The sequence below is a fragment of the Myotis yumanensis genome, unplaced genomic scaffold (genome assembly GCF_028538775.1).
Source record: "Myotis yumanensis isolate MYYU_CA2020_CCGP unplaced genomic scaffold, mMyoYum1.0.hap1 SCAF_194, whole genome shotgun sequence".
NCBI lineage: Eukaryota > Metazoa > Chordata > Mammalia > Chiroptera > Vespertilionidae > Myotis > Myotis yumanensis.
Window position 1 is genome coordinate 210 of NW_027223945.1, and position 18,498 is coordinate 18,707.

Below are 18,498 nucleotides of genomic sequence, written 5' to 3' on the forward strand. Positions count from 1 at the left end.
CTCCAACCCACGGCTCTATTCCCACTACACAAAACTACCTCCTGAGTCTATGTACACCAAACACATGGAAGTTAAACCCCACCCCATTTCCAAATCCTACATTCCATGATTAGTTCACGACTTCTCCATGTGGTTGGGTCCCCTCGAGGACAGACACTAGGAGCCCCCTCTGAGTGTTTGGCCCAGCTAAAACTCAGAGAAATTACAATCTTTGCTGAGGTCAAAGCTAGCCTGTCTCAAGCCCCCAGCCTGCATGACTATTTCCAGGAGACAACACTGCATCTCACTCTTGACAGAATGTCTTCCTGTTTGCCTTTGTAGGTTTCACAGCGGCAGCCTCCTTGGTGTCTTTGGCTTGGGCCTTGGCCTCATACCAGAAGGCCCTCCGGGACTCCCGAGATGACAAGAAGCCCATCAGCTACATGGCTGTTGTCATCCAGTTCTGCTGGCACTTCTTCACCATCGCTGCCAGGGTCATTACCTTTGCCCTCTTTGCCTCGGTTTTCCAGCTGTACTTTGGGATCTTCATCGTCCTTCACTGGTGCATCATGACCTTCTGGATCGTCCACTGTGAGACAGAATTCTGTATCACCAAATGGGAAGAGATCGTGTTCGATATGGTGGTGGGGATCATCTACATCTTCAGCTGGTTCAACGTCAAGGAAGGCAGGACACGCTGCAGGCTCTTCATTTACTATTTTGTGATCCTTTTGGAAAATACAGCCTTGAGTGCCCTCTGGTACCTCTACAAGGCTCCCCAGATTGCAGATGCATTTGCCATCCCGGCGCTGTGTGTGGTGTTCAGCAGCTTTTTAACGGGCGTGGTTTTTATGCTGATGTATTATGCCTTCTTTCACCCCAATGGACCCAGATTTGGGCAGTCACCAAGTTGTGCTTGTGAGGACCCCGTCGCTGCCTTCACCCTGCCTCCAGAAGTGGCCACGAGCACGCTGCGGTCCATCTCCAACAACCGCAGTGTTGTCAGTGACCGCGACCAGAAATTTGCAGAACGGGATGGGTGTGTACCTGTCTTTCAGGTGAGACCCACAGCCCCATCCACCCCGTCATCGCGCCCACCACGGATTGAAGAATCTGTCATTAAAATTGACCTGTTCAGGAATAGGTACCCAGCGTGGGAGAGACATGTTTTGGACCGAAGCCTCCGAAAGGCCATTTTAGCCTTTGAATGTTCCCCGTCTCCTCCAAGGCTGCAGTACAAAGATGACGCCCTTATTCAGGAGCGGTTGGAGTATGAAACCACTTTATAAAAACAAAAAGACTGGGAGGAGCCACAACTGCCAGATACAGGGTGGTGGCAGGCCTGTGGCAATAATGAAACTCCATCCTAGAGTAGGGAAATGAGCTGTCATGCTTGTAGTCTGATCGTCGTCATGGTTACTGTCTGACCCTCCATCAGCTGACTGCCTGCTGCTGGTCTTCTTTCAAACAGCAGCCCCGACAGTCTCCTGCCGCTGGGAGGACTCCTGGTTGCTACCAACTTCTCCTACACTCACTATCTTTCAGCGCATCCACCGGAGGGTCCTATGAATATGGAAAATGTTGCCTCTGATCCATAGGGTGTTTTGATGAAATTAACTGATCTCTGCATTAAAAATATATTGTCATAACACACATACATGCACACACATACACTAACACACACACAACACCAGTCCTCTGTCAAAATAGCTTAGGTGATTTTTCTTGATGGAAAGCTCTGATTCTCACAGGAATATTAAAACCGGGAGAGAATATATCCCTCAAGACTCCAGAAAAAAAAATAGTACTGCTTAGAAAAGAATTCATAAACCATGCTCATTTGGAAACCAATACATACCATGTGTGAAAAGCCTGTCCAGTGGACAGCAAACTCAAGCGTGTTTACACGTGTATTAGAAGTGAAGGAATGGTTCGTTTTCAGCACATTTCAGGATTGGTTTTTTTAATCTTAAGTTTCCAGTTGAGAACATCTTTAATGACAGAAATCCTATGCAGCACATGTATAGCGTTTGGTAAGACCAAGGAGCTCGCTAACTTAGTGACATAAAGTAAATGGTAATCGTGATTCAGTATTCAATTGCAAAAATTTCATAAATACCGGAAGAGAAAGTGGGAAAAAAGGCAAAATGAGCGTCTGATTTCTCGGCCTGTGCAGCGCACATTGGAACGTAAGAGCAGATTGGCGAGAGAGGACCGGGTTGAAACTGGATGTGTCAGATCTCAGAAGGCGTGGCTCTGCCTGAGCTCGGGTAGGCATGATTCCAGAACATGCCATGCCCCATCTTTCTAGTGCCAAACACCATCCAATCCCAGGATTCACCTGGAAGCCCTGGATAATGGAGATGGAGCGGCATGAGCCCCACAGAAGCGGAAACTAGAATGAACATTCAAGTTCTCCACTGTGTACAGACTCCCCCACCACCACCACCAATTCAAGGTCAAAGTGATGTGTCTTTTAGAGGCTTTGGGACACTTTTTAGTAAGTATGAGCAGACAAATGCAGTGAATATGCTAGAGGAAAACCCTTCTGAACTGGTTGAGGGCTTATCACTAGATCCAGCTAAGGTTTGCATTTGAATCATTTGTAAAGTTGTACTCTTACAACAAGCTTCTGGTTTTAAATACCTCCGTACAGCAAGTAAGCGTTCCCCATTTTCTGTTCCCAGTGTCCTCGGTCATGGTGCTTTTTGTTGCATTAAAAGTGCCAGTCAAACTTTGATAGTATTTTTTTATAATTGGTGCAGAGTGGAATAACTCATGGATTATTTCAATATTTTTGTAATAAAGAAATATAGGGTATACATATAGGCATCATCACCTTTTTTATAGACCTGGAACTGTTTAAAATACTCTAAGCATCACAATTATTTGGGATGTCAGAAACTGGTCCACAAATTCCATCAGTCTGCCTTGGCAGATTGAGAACACTTGTCTTTTGCATAAACAGCCGACTGTGCCATGTCTGTGTCCCCAGGAACCTGGCCAGGGGTGCTGTCAGGATATTAGGTGATGAGAGAATCAGCTTAACTAGAAAGGGCTTGTCAAGACTGGCCATTGTTTTCCAGGAAATCAAAGATGTAAATGGTTACTTTCATCCATCCATTATGACAAACCTGACCACAGTGGAAGATGTCTTAAATTTCCTTCCCTAGTTTATATCAACCCAACTGACATATTAGGCAAGTCTCTAAAAAAGAAAAACAGTCAGTTTAACTTCATTATCCAGTTATTGGGACTGTCCAATTAATTTAAAATAGTCAAGGTCTATAGCCACCACCTGTAATGGGTGTGCCATACAGAGACTGCTGACCCCATGATGACATCCACAGGAAATGATAGAGCACTCAACATAGGGCTTCTTTTGGTACAAGCCCTAAAGCAATGTTTAAAAGTAGACGATTTTTATCAGCAGGCATACTTTCCTATTCTGCAGTGATTTGATCCTCCAAGCAAGATTTCCACTAAAAAAAACAATGATCTTTTGATTGGAGGTGAAAAGATTGCCTAGTCACCAGTAAAGGCCCAGGAAAATACCCCTCTTGTCAGCAATTGGTGAAAACATTCTACCCCCACTGTAGAAGGAAAATATATTGACAAATTCTCCACTTTTATGCAGAACCATGAGTTATTAGCTTTATTTCCAAGACACCTTTTAATTGATGATCTTTGGAAACTGAATTGCTCAGTTGAACTATACCTTTGATTCCATGAGCAAGTAACAGATAACAGTACAACAGTGTTAACACAAATGCCACCGGCTCTATCACTCTTCAAACATGTAAGTCTTACATTATTTCTCAACTGTATCCCCCATTTAACATGTTAAGAGTCGAAATGAGTGCTATGTGAATTTTAAAAAAGATGATGTGCTGTGCTTTGTCTTGGAGGTGAGAATGTAGTCAGGAGGGTGTAAGAAGTTTGAATTTTTCAATAATTTTCCAAATACTGTAAATACTCTGTTATCCAACATACTTGAAGATTATGATGTTTTAGTCGAAAAAATTCTTGTTAAGGAAATGACATCTCCTACATGTGATAAATTACAATTTTTCTCAAGATGATAACAACAAAAATATACTCCCAAGGTAAATCATGATTTAATCTTCCATGACTTAGAAAGCACAGCCATTGGACTGTGTGGTGATGAGAACTCATTAGTTTCTAGACACACGGATAACAGAGAGTGTAAAGTGTTAGGAGTTAAAGAGACATTGTCAATGTACCAAGGAACAGAGTTTGATATTTGTGTTTATATTTTAGTTCTTCCTAAGATTTCGTTTTCAATCTGCCATTAAATCCTCCACAGAGAGTAAGTGAGGAATCACAAGGAAGAAGCCATGGTTAGCATACAAACTGGAAATGCTGGATTTTTCTCTGTGGGCTCCAACGTCCTGTGCAGGAGCTTATTGGATTTCTTGAAGAGGAGGGGTCTGCTCTCAGTACCCACTTTTTGCATAGGACCATACAATTTTCTAAAAGAAAATATTATAAATGTTTTCACCTTCAAAGTAGCATTTTAAAATGAAACCGTAATTAAGATGAAAGAACTTTCAAAGTAGCATTTTAAAATAAAACCATAGTTAATATTAAAAAACATATATATCTTGACCACACAGACTTCAAGTACTTGTGTGGAAGAAAATAATTTTTTTATCTAAGTCAAAATTTGGTCCCCCAAAATGACGATGTCCTTTAAATTCTCTTCTTACATTTGCTTTGTCCTACTTAACTGTGTTCTGTCTAGTCCAATAATATTGACTTTGCAGACAATCAGTTACTATTCATTTATGATAATGCGGTGACCTCAACAAATGAAATAAATTCTTGCTGACATAGCAAAAATATGCAGTTCAAGTACTAGCGAAATATATAAAGGTAACCTGAAGATAAAGTATAATGAAGTATTTATGCTTATTTTCTAAATGCCCACTTTATTTTGATCTATGAATGAATGAAGTGATAGCAATGAGAACTTAAAAGTAAATGGGAAAAATTGACATCTCAATGATGTTTTTTAAAAATATAATCCCATATGTGTGTGTATGTTATAAATCATACACACACACACACACACACACAATAGAGTAACAGATGAAAGAGATAAAGTATACGCTCCCTTTTTATGCATATAAATTGGTATGTTACTCACACATGAGCTTTTAGATAAATAAAACTTCTTCCTCCTCATTTTTCAGCATCAACTCAAGCTTGCAGTGCCTGTCTATAAGATAGCAACACACCTATGAACTTCAGCTGCAAGTACCTAGATACAATCTAGCACTTTTAGCTTGAATGAGCTTTATCACTTCTTAAGGATCTCATCCTTTAAGAAGCTGAAAAGAATCGTTTTGAATCATTTCAAAGTTTCTTTCTCTGAACTGATTGAATTGAGCAAAGAAAACCTCTGGTGTCCTTACCAGGGTTGTGTGAGGTGACACATTTGCCTTTAAATGCACCAAATGCCATTGAGCGGAAGGAAATTCTGACACAATGTTTAGACAAAAATCCAGAGATACTTTTTTCTAATGAACCATTTTCTAGACTAAATATGCGCTCCCCTGCATTCTCACACGTCTTTGCCATTAGCCATTACCGTTTCTATATAAAGCTTGGATGAGATGCCTGCTTCTCTGAGGAGAGTTCCTTAAAGCCTTTTTAAAAATAGCTCAGACCGCCTCTCAGAAATATGGCTCAGAGCGTGGCTGAAGTGCATGATGAAAACACAGCAGGCCTGATGTGGCTGATTCTATCACTTCAGTGATGGATGCAGATGAACTCATGTTCATTTATCTTCAGGAATCCAGTGTCACTTTGACAACAATCAAAATGATTGCTTTAGCCAGCTTGTGATTCATAACACCTCCTGCCCTCCCCCCCCCGCCCCCCATCTGAAGCTGGAGCATTTCAAAATGGCTAAGGACGGGCCACCTCCCTCCACCATCCACACCCATTTCTAAATCTCTGGCCCTTACCTGGATCAGGCTGTGGAATGACAGTCGTGCTGCACCTCCTCCCTGACTCAGGACTGTCCACGGCAGACTGTCCATGGACAGAGGTCTTGTCCAGATGCTGTGTCAATATGTGTCTGTGTCAACAGCCTCCACAGTATAATTACTCAGCCAAAAGCAAAACTCTGTGGAATGTGGGAGGAATTGTATAAAAACACGATGAGCCATTTAATTTTGCCAATTGTAGCAATTAGGCGAGCTCGCACACAACCTGCTCTCACAGCAGAAAGCCGAGCGGAAGGAGTGGCAAACAGCCATTTGCCCACAGAAATGAGGAGTTCAGAAACTCCCTGGAGTATTTAAGGCAGTGGTTCTCAACCTTCCGGCCCTTTAAATACAGTTTCTCATGTTGTGACCCAACCATAAAATTATTTTCGTTGCTACTTCATAACTGTAATGTTGCTACTGTTATGAATCGTCATGTAAATATCTGATATGCAGGATGGTCTTAGGCGACCCCTGTGAAAGGGCCATTCGACCGCCAAAGGGGTCGCGACCCACAGGTTGAGAACCGCTGATTTAAGGTATCACATTGTTTCACCATCTATTTGGAGTTCTTTTTCTAGATGCTGCAAGGAAAAAAATCAGACTTTTGTTATCTTGTACCCAGTGATCTAGCCCAGGAATATGAAAAACTTCAGTCAACCTCTGTGGCCTATGTTCTGCTAAATAAGGGATGGGTTAATGTCCCTGAAATGTCTAATCGTTTTGCTAAAATATTTTACTGACAAATAATATACTGACATAATGTGTCAGAAACACTGACTAAATCAAATTTTTCTTTGGTTATTATTTCCTTAGATTTTCTCACAGTTCAGTTCAGGAAGGAAAGAAAAAATATATATTAATTTTTACAGATTCCAAATAATTAAAAGAATTCCTTGGTGAGTCCCATTAGACATCAATAAAGTAGTTGATGGAATAATGGTGTGAGGTCCAAGGCATGATTTCTAGGTTTATGCCCCCATTACCCTGACTGTGACTCATAACACCCCCACCCCCACCCCCGTTTTAGCCATTGCACTAAACAAGAAAAGCATAGTTACCGAAGCAATGTCTGCAGAGCAAAGATGTTTAACAAAAGAGATTAACATCAAAACTAATTAATCAACTTGATAAGCAAGTATTACCAGAACAGTACCAACACAATTTTCTCTTGTGTTATTATTGCAGCCTGTCACCTACTCTGTTATTAGAATTTCGGAAAATGTAAGGTTTCGTGTTTTTATTATACACTTGTCTACAAAATTAAGCTGGTAGCCCCCTTCTCTCTCTATTGCTTGATTTGCATTAAAATGGAAATAATCAAATTCTTATTTCATTAAATGCTACAAATATTAACAAATGGAGATGTTGAGTTTAAGCTAATTGAATCTAACTGTTCTGGTGGCATTCTGGTATCAAATCAACACAATTATTTCAAGTTAATTCATTATCAGTAAGTTCTAAAACAACTCCCAAGTATGCGGAAAATGTAGTTCGGGTTTCTATTATTTTAAGAGATTCCTATGTGATTACAAACCAGTAGAACATGTCTTAATCAACACAGGCATTTCAACCCATTGTGATTCTGGACGATGAGCTCTTGTGTTTGGGTGTGTTAGGTACTGTTGCATTAACTTAGCAACTGACCTTTGACCTGTGGCTTCCAGTGGTCGGCAAACTGCAGCTCGAGAGCCACATGCGGCTCTTTGGCCCCTTGAGTGTGGCTCTTCCTAAGCCTTAGGAGTACCCTAATTAAGTTAATAACAATGTACCTACCTATATAGTTTAAGTTTAAAAAATTTGGCTCTCAAAAGAAATTTCAATCGTTGTACTGTTGATATTTGGCTCTGTTGACTAATGAGTTTGACAACCACTGATAGCCCTCTGGAAGTTTTTATTCTGTTTAAGTTGAGAGCAATCGCACATGTCCTGTAAGCAAAGGATGTCTGTCAGCTAGTCAGATAATTGTCATTTTATCTCCTTCTTTCAAAGAACTAAAATAGTTGACTTCTTTTATTAACCCTTCTAATGTATTGTACATAGAAAGGGAAACAGATCTCTGGCGTATGTTGCGAAAGCCCGGGGGTGCAACATTTTCCTTGGTCTGAATCAGAAGCTTGGTGTTGTGTGAAAAGAAAGAAACCGCTCCTGCCCCGAGAAAGGGGAAGGGGGCAAGCCAGCCACATGCAGACAGCAAGCCTCCCTGTCACAAGCTGCATATTGCTGATGCCATCGATTCCCTTCTTTTTCTTACAGAACCGTCTGGGAACTTGTCAAGCTTTACTGAAGGTGATTTGCGTTCATTCATTCAACAGACCCTTGAATCTTGCACATTCTTGACTTGTAATATGGTAGCCAAGCCACTGCAAGGGAAAATTAATCAGTTAGTGGGAAGGAGCCCTGCGCTCTGTGCTGTGTGGTGATGTGCCCGGCCGGCCAAAGAGAAAGACCCCGGTGAAGTAGAGCACTTGGGAATTTCTGCTACTGCTTCCTCATCATTCATGCTATGAATATTCACCCACTTCATTTGCTTTTGCCAGTAAGCACTGCTTTGAAAAAAAAGAAAAAGGAAAAGAAAAAGATTCAATGGATTCCTGGGGCCTTGCATAACTCAGAAAATTGGTACTGGGTCAGAGGGACTCACTTTCAATGAATACAAATCTACTTGTGTTTGAAAATGGAAAAAAAAAATTGATATTGTCACCTGTTTCATGATTGATCTGTCTGGGTATAGCTGCTGCCCTTACTTCATTTCTTGGAAGTGCCGTTGTCAGCATTGTAATAACAAATTTATACAAATCAAATTTATAATTCAATTTCAGAGGTAAAATCTGCATGGCTGTCGCTATTGAATAATTTGATTCCTGCCTTGCTAGGTGGTGACACTGCCAGTTTCAAACGGAGATGCATTTGTATGTGGAACTGGCTCTCCTGTTGCTTAGACCCTGGCAAAACCTTGGTTGTGACTCTAAAATCCCCGATCTCACATTCTCAGTTCCCGTATACGTAAACGGATCGTCTCCTAATTTAAAACCGTGCTTCTTTTCCACTTGCTTCTCTGTTTTGAAAGAACGCTTTGAGCTGCAGGGTAAGAATGAATCGAGTTCACGTTATAGTTTCAGAGTCTGCAACCAAGTCAGGCATCTATACAGTGTTATGTTTTCTGTCTAAATGCCTTCATATAAGAATTTTAGGAGTTAACCATAAACGAATGAGTAAAAGTCATGCGATTTATCCAACAAGCAACCTAAACGGGAAAAAAAATAAGAAAAAGAAGCAGGGGTCATTTTCCTTGTGTTTCAAAGATGTTTCTCCTGAGCGATAGTCCCCGTTTTAGGCGCCAGTGTCATGCTGCGTCCCCTCCCCTGGCAAGTCATTTTCAGAAGTGAAATTTAATGGTAATAAAAGTGGCCTGCCACCATGTGACTAATTTGCAGTGTCAAGGCAGTGGAAACCAACATGTGGAAGAAAATTATTAATTTCCTGAACTCCAAAGCCAAAGTAGGCACAAAAGGTACTCTAATCTACCATGAGTTGGTTGTCTGTGGAGACACAGGAGCAATAAACCGTTCTCTTCCATAAGGCTTCTGAGTAAGCGTGCCTCTGAGTAGTGTTAGGACAGAAGGTTTCTATTCATGTAGAGGTCGGGGCGTGGAGATTGAAGAGGAAACCCGTCAGTGGGTCGTCAGGAATACTTGCCTTCTTCTAGAGCAGAGGTTCAAGGTGGCACTGCCATTTAATAACCATGAGAGCAGATGTGTCTGTTTATGAAAGGCCAAAGCATGACTGCAGTGGGAAGAGAGAGGAGATGCCATGGTTGCCTGTCTGAGCCTAACTCTGTCCTTAAGGAAACTGTCCCCCATGACAATTCTCCTTGGACACTGCAGCTGCCAACAGCTTCTGGTGGGTTATAAGATGCGATCGGTTAAGGTCTTGTAAGTACTTTTGCTTGCAGGACATGATCCATCGAATTATCCCTCATTTTAACCACCGTGAGATTCAGGGTCACCATGGCCTGGCTCATTATCCCATTGTCAATAGTTCATGACATCACACGGACCTCTGTGTTCACATTCACTAAACCTGGCTTGCACATATTAACTGACTCGTTTAAACGTATTTGGGTCTTGATTCTGCCATCAGCTAGTCTGTGCATCGATCCCCACATTGGAAAAATAATTCTTGTGAGAATGATTTTTAAAATAATGGAAGGGGGAAAAAACAATTTTTCAATGTAGACAAAATTACTAGACCATTGATAGCCCTAAAGCTCTGGTTGTTCCTCATGATTAAGTTTCTTGTCATTGGGGGCTTTTAACATCTGAATTTTCCAGATGGTTGCTAAGCCATCTTCACTAAACTGAAGTGGACACTATGGTGTTATTAAAAAACAAAGACTGTCCACATGAATGCAAATCTCCCAATAGAGATGAAGCATTAGGTCACTCAAGGAGTAAATTTGGTCTTTGTGATGGCAAACATCTGGATATTTGGGAAAATCTAGATGTTTGAATCACAGTTTTTCATCTGGTTGTCTGGTGTTGCCTAGAGAGACAGAAAATGCTCAGGTGTTGTAGGCAATGGAGTTTAACTTTCTTGTGCAGTAATCTACTGCTGGTGATATTCTGCTGCTAAATAAAAACTCTTTGTTGTGCAAAGAGAAGTAAATAGTGCAGAGAAATGCTATTTGATTCTTATTTACTTTCAACAAACACATGAATGAAGAGGTTTGGGAGGCTGTATTCACACGTGATTGCACCACAGGGCGGCTTCCGACACTCGGCCCTTCCTGGCAAGGAACCTTTTCATTCAGCCCTTTTCCATCTTCCATTATTTTGTAGTTACCCCTCTGCTCTTCACATAAGGTTAATCATTCACAATGTTTGACAGAATTGTTCAAGGGAATACAAATTTGTTAACTTTTATCCTTCAAATGGGAGTTTTAATTTTAAGTATTTCTTATATCTTTAGGCATAGAATAGTTTGAACTGCTTGATGCAGTTACTTCATGGTGAATTTTATAGTATCGAAAGAAGTAAAATATTTTTTTTCCCCAAATTAAAAAAAAAATACTTTTTTTTTCTTGTGGCTTGGTTGGTCGATGTCATTCTGATTGCCAAAGACCAACTGGTTATTGCATATTAGAATATTGGTGTTTTCTTTACAGTCACCATTAAAAGAAAAAAAATGGTATCAAAGAGAAATTGATTTTCCAGAAAGGATGCTTGAGCTATTCATACAACTCTTATAGTTATGATTCTTTGTGGACATTTCTTCCTTGTTTCCTCAGATTTGGCTCTGGATTGGTGAGCATGTGTATTTCCTCAAATTGTGTGCTTACCTTACTTACTGTTCCGAAGCTGGGCAGAGAAAGAGGCAAGCAATTCAGCCCAATTTTCTTTGAAGTGTGTTTATGTTGTAAAACTTTCCCCAAGGCGTTGACAACAAGCAGGCACACGGACCACTGGGAGGGACCGAGCTATGCAAAGATCATGAGGGGATTGCCAGGGAAAATCAAAATGTTTGTAGGTTCTTAGAAAGTGTTTTGGTTGTGTCAAATCCTACACTTAGTGCCAACTTAGAACGACTTCATGAGGTAGGCAGTTCCCTTCCTCACTGAGTCCCTCCTGCCATCAGATGCAGAAGTTTCCCGGAAATCAAGTGGCCACTCCACTTTGCGTACCGAAGGGCCCCAGCTACTGGTGTCATGGCTCTGTGCGAACTGTGTTTTGTAAATTCTCCTTTGGGGGCAGGTCTGTTTGCTAGTCACACACCCTTCAAAGCCTCCAGGATGACAAAGCTGCTACCCAACTTAGCTTTGCTTTGCTTTTTCCTTGAGATTTTTACTTCACTGCATCCCTTTCCAAATCATTTGTGCCTTCGTGTTATTGACAGGATGTTTAGTTCAATGTTTAGGTGAATTGGCAACAGAGAAGCGATGAGTTGGCAACTACAAAAACCGGAGACATTTTTTTCCAGTTATCTCTTATGTGGTAACTGAATGGAATTTATGGTTTAACAGAAAACTGAAAGTCCCTGTGTTGAAAATAATTACTGTTTTATTTTACTTTTTTTTTTTATTTGAAAGAGAGAGGAAGGGAGAGAGAGAGAAAAAAAAAACATCAATGTGAGAGTGAAACATCCATCAGTTGCCTCCCTCACGCACCCAGACTGGGGATTGAACCTGCAACCTGGGGATGTGCTCTGACCAGAAATCGAACCCACAACCCTCCAGTGAAAGGAACAACACTCCAACCAACTGAGCCACACCAGCCAGGGCATGTAATGGCTGTTTTAAATATGCTTAAATATATTCTATGACATGGTATCCTTTTACACTCTGGAATAGGTTCCTTTCTGGAGGGCAGGGCATGGAGGGGCTTGGTCTGGTGACGGAAGCACAGGGTCTGGGGGTCTGAGCACTCGTGTCCTCATCCTTGGTTGGTCATTTTAGCCTCAGAAACTCACATCCCACCTCATTTTCCCATTTTTCCATGCGTAAAAAGAGAGAATATTTATCTACCTACCTCATAAGGGTGTTGTGAAGAATACTTAGAGTTCTCAAAGTGCTTTGACCCTTGATAACTAGTATTAGCACAAAGGAGAACTGTGCACACCCGGGAACAGGCTGTAGTGGAAGAGGTGAGGCAGCTTAGGAGCACAACAGCAATAACTCGCCAAGCAAAGAATACCATCATTCTTCATCACTTAGTGAACGCGGGGATTTTTCCTTCAAAGGTCTATGTACAAGTCTTTTCAATTATCAGCTTTTTAACGAGAAAATTAACTCCTTTCATACAGAGAAGCTTCGTAGAGAACGACAATCTTCCTCTGAGCCAAACTGAATTTTACAAAACATTTCATTAAATGTGTCCAGAAAACTGGGCTCCTTCTGAGGCCTAAGGAGTCTGCATGCCTGATCCCACGCTACATTTTCCAGGATGCGTGCGTGATACTCTGGTTCAATACTAATGATTGCCACGTGGTGGTCTGGAACCCGCTGTCAGGAGGGGAAAATTTTAATAGATAGTATTCAAATTAGATTTGTGCGTTGTTTACAGTGAGATTCTCTTTCATCCCTAAGGTGACATGTCTCTCCCTTTACAACCCTTTAAGAGTGTAAAGCCTTATTTCTGCCTGGAACTCCTGAGTTGATGCATTTTCCAGATTATAAATATTTTAAATATTTCAGAGAAGTGTTTACACAGGGCTTCAGCTTCACATTGATACACACATGTACTTGCACGGACGTAGATGGGAATAACATTAAAGGACAAAGGGTGGGAAAACCACCACAAACACCATCCTAGACAACTTCCTCCCAAAGTTCCATGTTTTCTTTTTACCTAAGCGTGTGCTAAATAACATGATTTGTCCATATTGAGTCATGGAGGTGATATTCTAAAGTAAAAACACACCCAGGGACTATACTAACAACACAGATAATGTTTTAATGCTGTGACTTCATGGAGCAAAGTTGTGCATAAGTATTGTCATTGTGCCCTTACTTAATAATTATATTCCTTTGCAAAACAAATTTGCAGGCTCTTGGAAATACAAAATAAGGTTTCAGAAAGTTTATCTCAATAAGAGGGTTAAAAAATCACGTTGCACCTGGAGCTGACACCACATCCACGTTCAACAATCTTCTGATTCCAAAATTCAGTTGCCAGTGGTAGGTCAAAGGCTTAACATTTCAGATTGCTCACACATTTCCCATGCATGGTATTAAGCTTTCTGAAGCATGAATTTAACCCAAGCAATTATCTGATCCATTAACAAAAATTTGTGTCACTACACCAGACTTAGATAAATATTCTTTTTTCTAGACTCCAAAAATGAGTATAGAAGTGAGTCAAAATAATGTGGGCTTCTTTTCCCCCCAGGTACCATCATCAACACTTTTTCAACCAAAAGTGCAGCCGAATATCCTTTGCTATAAAGGGAAATATCCATGTCTTTCCTTTGTTTTTACACAAGAAAACCGAAATTGACTAGACGTGAGAGCCTGGAAATAAGAACAGGTGTGGCAGCTTTTCAGGTGGACTGGCTCGGGTGAGAGAAGGGCAGTGGGGAGAATGTGTCATTGGGAGATTTTTCCATCAGGGCGCAAAACAGAATCTAACAGTGTGAGAGCTGGACAATTCTTTGAAATGGTAGAATCTCAATTCTAGAGGAAAAAACAGGGGGATACAACATGTTATTAGATATAAGCTATACATCTAATTCCTGGGGAAAAGGACGTTTGAATGCCCCATACATTTTATTCCTTTTAAGGCTTTTCAGCCCACATGAAAATTTCCAGAGTCTTGCCTGAAAACCAGAGACTCCTGAAAACGATTTTTTAGCAAAGATAAATGTGATTATACTGCTATGGACCAGCCATTATGTAAATCATCACGTGTGATGCTTTTTTAGATGTTGCTATCAACTTTCATGGCTACTTCCAGTTAACATTCTATCCCTAAACAAGTGGTAAAAACACAGGAAAAAGTCTCATTTGCTCAAAACAGAATGTTTTCCAACTTCTTTATATCCATATTGCTGTCATAAAACTCCTTTCCTGAGGGTAGGAGATAGCTGAAAGACGAAGCTTTTGGTCGATTGCTCATGGACGCTCTCACCTGATGCCTCACTTTAGTGAAGGGGGCAAACAGCAGAGAGAGGCCCTTGGGTGGAGAACTTTGCCGCTGCCAAATTGTTTCTGCTATTCTTTTCAGTTCCCAGATGAGATGATGATGAATATGCAAATTGGGTTTTTCCCTTTCTCAGAACAAGGAGGGTAACCAATGAGCCAGCGTCCCTCCCACTTTGAAACCAAATAGTGCATTGAATTTAGGGCTAAGACAAAACTATTTTAAACGCAAGAGCAAAAATTGTCCTTCCTATGGATACTGTTCTCGATTTTTATTAAATTCTTCTTGCAGTTTAGACCAGAAATTTCTAGGAATGGTAGCTAATGCCACTTTGTTATAGCTCCAATGCAGAAATGGTGAAAACATGAGCTGCAAACAAAATCACTGGGGATACAGACTTCCTTTATACTGACCAAGCAAATTGGAAACAAATATCGCTATCACTAATGTTCTGCTTTAATTAATAACATCTGATAGGAAAATAGAAGCATTTATACCACGGCACCGTATAAACCTGCTTTCAAATGACAAGGATTTTTGCTACTGATGTTTGTCCTTCATTCTCCAGTTATTTTAAGTAAATAAGTTTCACATCTAACTACCTCAGCTCGTGTTGTTTAATTTAGAAACATGAAATCATGCACTTTGTAACCAACAAGTTTTTCATTTAAAGTTCCAAAAGGATACTCGGTGCAAAGCAATTTTCAAAAATGTATGTATGACCTAAGCAACTCAACCTCAGGAGGTGCACTTCATTCTGTCTGTTTGTTTCCGTTGGATTGGGGGTAAAGAAAATCCTCATTTCCACTCCACACACCAAGAGAAGCTGCTCTATATTTGCTTAATTTGCCTTAAACATATTGTGCTCCTTTCCCTGTTCAATTTTTCTTTTTTCATTTGAAACCTATCTCTGAAAAAGAAACTGTAACAGGTGGCAGATGAACCGCAGACCTAAGAGAATGGACCGGTCGTTTCTCAGTTCCCTGTTGTCAGCTCTCTGCATGACATCCTGATTGCCATTCCTGTGCTCCTCTCTTCCCCGGGACCATTACAGAAATCAGGTCCGAGAGACCGTGTGTGTGCGCGCGCGCGCGCGCGCGCGCGTGTGTGTGTGTGTGTGTGTGTGTGTGTTTAGGAACCGTGTGACATTCCCCCCACTACAAGCACAGTGCCTGGACCCGAAGGACAACCTTGGCAGCTCTTGTGCTTTTACTTTGTGAACATTGTACAAATGTATTTGGCCTTTTATTCCAAATGAAGACTTAAACTAGTTACTAATTTTTTTTTTCCTTCCTGTAAATATATATATTTAAACTCCATGTATCCAAGCATCCCTTTAGCATTCAGATTATAAGAGTGTCTTCATTGGCCGGAGGCCGCTGCCCCGGGCCGCGGTCCCATGTGCTCTAGTTGAAAGCACAGTGTGTGGAGTATTTGATGTTCTGCAGTACCATCGTTCTTTTGGTCTGTTAAGTAAGTTGCAATTCGTGATGAAATGAAGTGGAAAGTAGTGCTTCATGATGAACAAGTTTCCTTGGTTACATGATTTTTCTTGTAAAACTTTTCAAAAAAGAAGAAAAAAACTTGAAATTTTATATATTTGGATTTTGTAGATTTTTTTTATTTTATTGCAACACAAGGTACCAAAATCATTAAATAAAGTACACTGTGGTCATTTTAACAGAAGTCTGAGTTCTTCATTCTCCCTAAGTTTAGGAAGAGAGCAGGGCATTGTGGGGGTAAGACGGGAAGATGGGAGGAGAAAGCCATATCATAGGCATGGTCTCAAGACAATGTGATTGAAACCTTGAAATTAATAGAGCTGAGATCTGTCAAGTCGGAAATAAATTTAAATTAAATAGATTTCTAGGATATGTTTCATTTATTTTATTTCTGAAAAGTGTCAAGAATGTCTCTAGAACCACTATTAAAACAAAGAGATGTTTCAGATCGCAAAGAGAATTAAAAATACAAGTAATTTGTTTAAACATTAATAAAAGGAAAAAATGTCAGTGAAAACAAGCACTATTTCAAAAAAATGATGTGTCTAAGTGCCTGATTTTTCTACAAAAATGCTTTATGTAACTGTTTTTTCTTAAAATAATTTTTTGTTGTTGTTGTCCTACTGGTTTTTAAAAGCCTTCCTTTATAAAATGTTAAAAGGAACCCATAACATGAGCTCTGTCTATATATATGTACAAACTACTTTGGATAACAAATAGGAACAGATAAAGAAAACTATTGGAACAAAGAAATGAAATTTTTTTAAAAGAATGTACTTGTTTCTTTTTTTAGAGAAATTTATTAGAGTTTCCCTTTTTTTCTGACTATAATAGTAACACTTGCTAAATGTAAAAATATTTGAAGCTCACCATTTTAATGTGCTTCTTTTCAGTCCTTTTTGTAAGCATTTATATTTTTGACATTATGGTTTTAACGATTTTTAAAAAATTACAAGCATTGATAGGCATGTTATCGGGGTTATAAATATTAATAAAACACTTTTTTTATTCCTGAAAGAATACAGACAAGTAGGGAAATGAGTCCAGGAACACTAATTATTATAGTATTTGGTGGTAAAAGCAAAAGTAGAGATCTATGCAGTCTATTCTGGGAACATCTAACATAGCCTAGAAGGGTGTCGGTGCCGGATGGGGCCACACCATGGAGGGAGCCTCAGTCTTAAAACGAATGGATAAAACAGAGTCCTCACCCCACCCTGGATGAACCAAAGACATGAACAAAACATAAATTTATACTGTGTTGAGCTACTGATATTTTGTGGTATTTGTTACAGCAGGTAACCTTTCCTGACTTTGCAAGGAGCATTTCAGGGACCAATGATGGTACAATTAGCTGAAGAAGGAGTGTAATTAGACTACTCTCTACCTGAGATCCAAAAATTAGTAAGAAAAGAAATGACCCTTTGTCTATATTCTCACATGTTCTCTACAATGAGTGGGTATTGTTATTGTAATCTGAAAACAAATAAAATGTGTATTTAAGGGGAAATATTTTTAAAAGAAAACCACACCATATCCCTGAATTAGAAAACTTAATTTGGTAAGGAATGTAATTTGCCCATAAGTGATCTGGAAACATAATACAACTCCAAACAAAGCCACAAAGATGTTTTATAAAACTTAACAAAATGATTATAAAGTTTATAGAAAGAATAAAAATATTAGAATAACCAAGCATTTTGTTTTCAAGTAAAAGTGTTGACAGAATTTTGCCTTCCCAGACTATTATAAGGGTACACTGCCAGCACAAGAATATATTAACAAGTCCAGAAATAGAATCTGTACATATTAGATAAATAAATTTAGTTTATGATAATTTTAAATCAACAGAAAATAGATAGTCTTAGGATAACCAGCTCACCACTAGAGACATCTTTTATCTCTTACCCCCCGCCTCCAAATCAGAGCATATCCTATGTAATAAAAGGCTAATATGCAAATCGACAGAACAGCAGAATAACCAGTCGCTATGACATGCCCTGACCACCAGGGGCCAGACACTCAATGCAGGATCTGCCCCCTGGTAGTCAGTGCGCTCCCACAGGGAGAGCACTACTCAGCCAGAAATCAGGCTCATAGCTGGCGAGCACAGCGGTGGTGGCGAGAGCCTCTCCTACCTCAGCAGCTCTAAGGATGCCTGACTAAGCCATCAGTCAGACATCCCCTGAGGCTCCCATACTGCAAGAGGGCACAGGCAGGGCTGAGGGACCCCCCCCCCCCCACCCCGCCAAGTGCACGAATTTCGTGCAGCAGGCCTCTAGTAAAGATATAACTGCAAAAACAAATACAATTGCAAAAAGAATATATCAATATCACCTGAGATGGGAAATATTTCCTAAGTTTTAT

At 40.1% G+C, this 18,498-nt stretch overlaps 1 protein-coding gene across 1 annotated transcript; it reads left to right on the top strand.

Moving 5' to 3' along the window:
• Positions 1-321: 321 nt before the first annotated feature.
• Positions 322-16,460, top strand: LOC139001224 (XK-related protein 4-like; the record flags this gene model as incomplete). The annotated part of the gene is made up of 2 exons (XM_070402950.1): positions 322-2,479; positions 8,250-16,460. A coding segment is annotated over one exon (947 nt), but the record flags the coding sequence as incomplete, so codon positions are not given.
• Between the last annotated feature and the right edge of the window lie 2,038 nt (positions 16,461-18,498).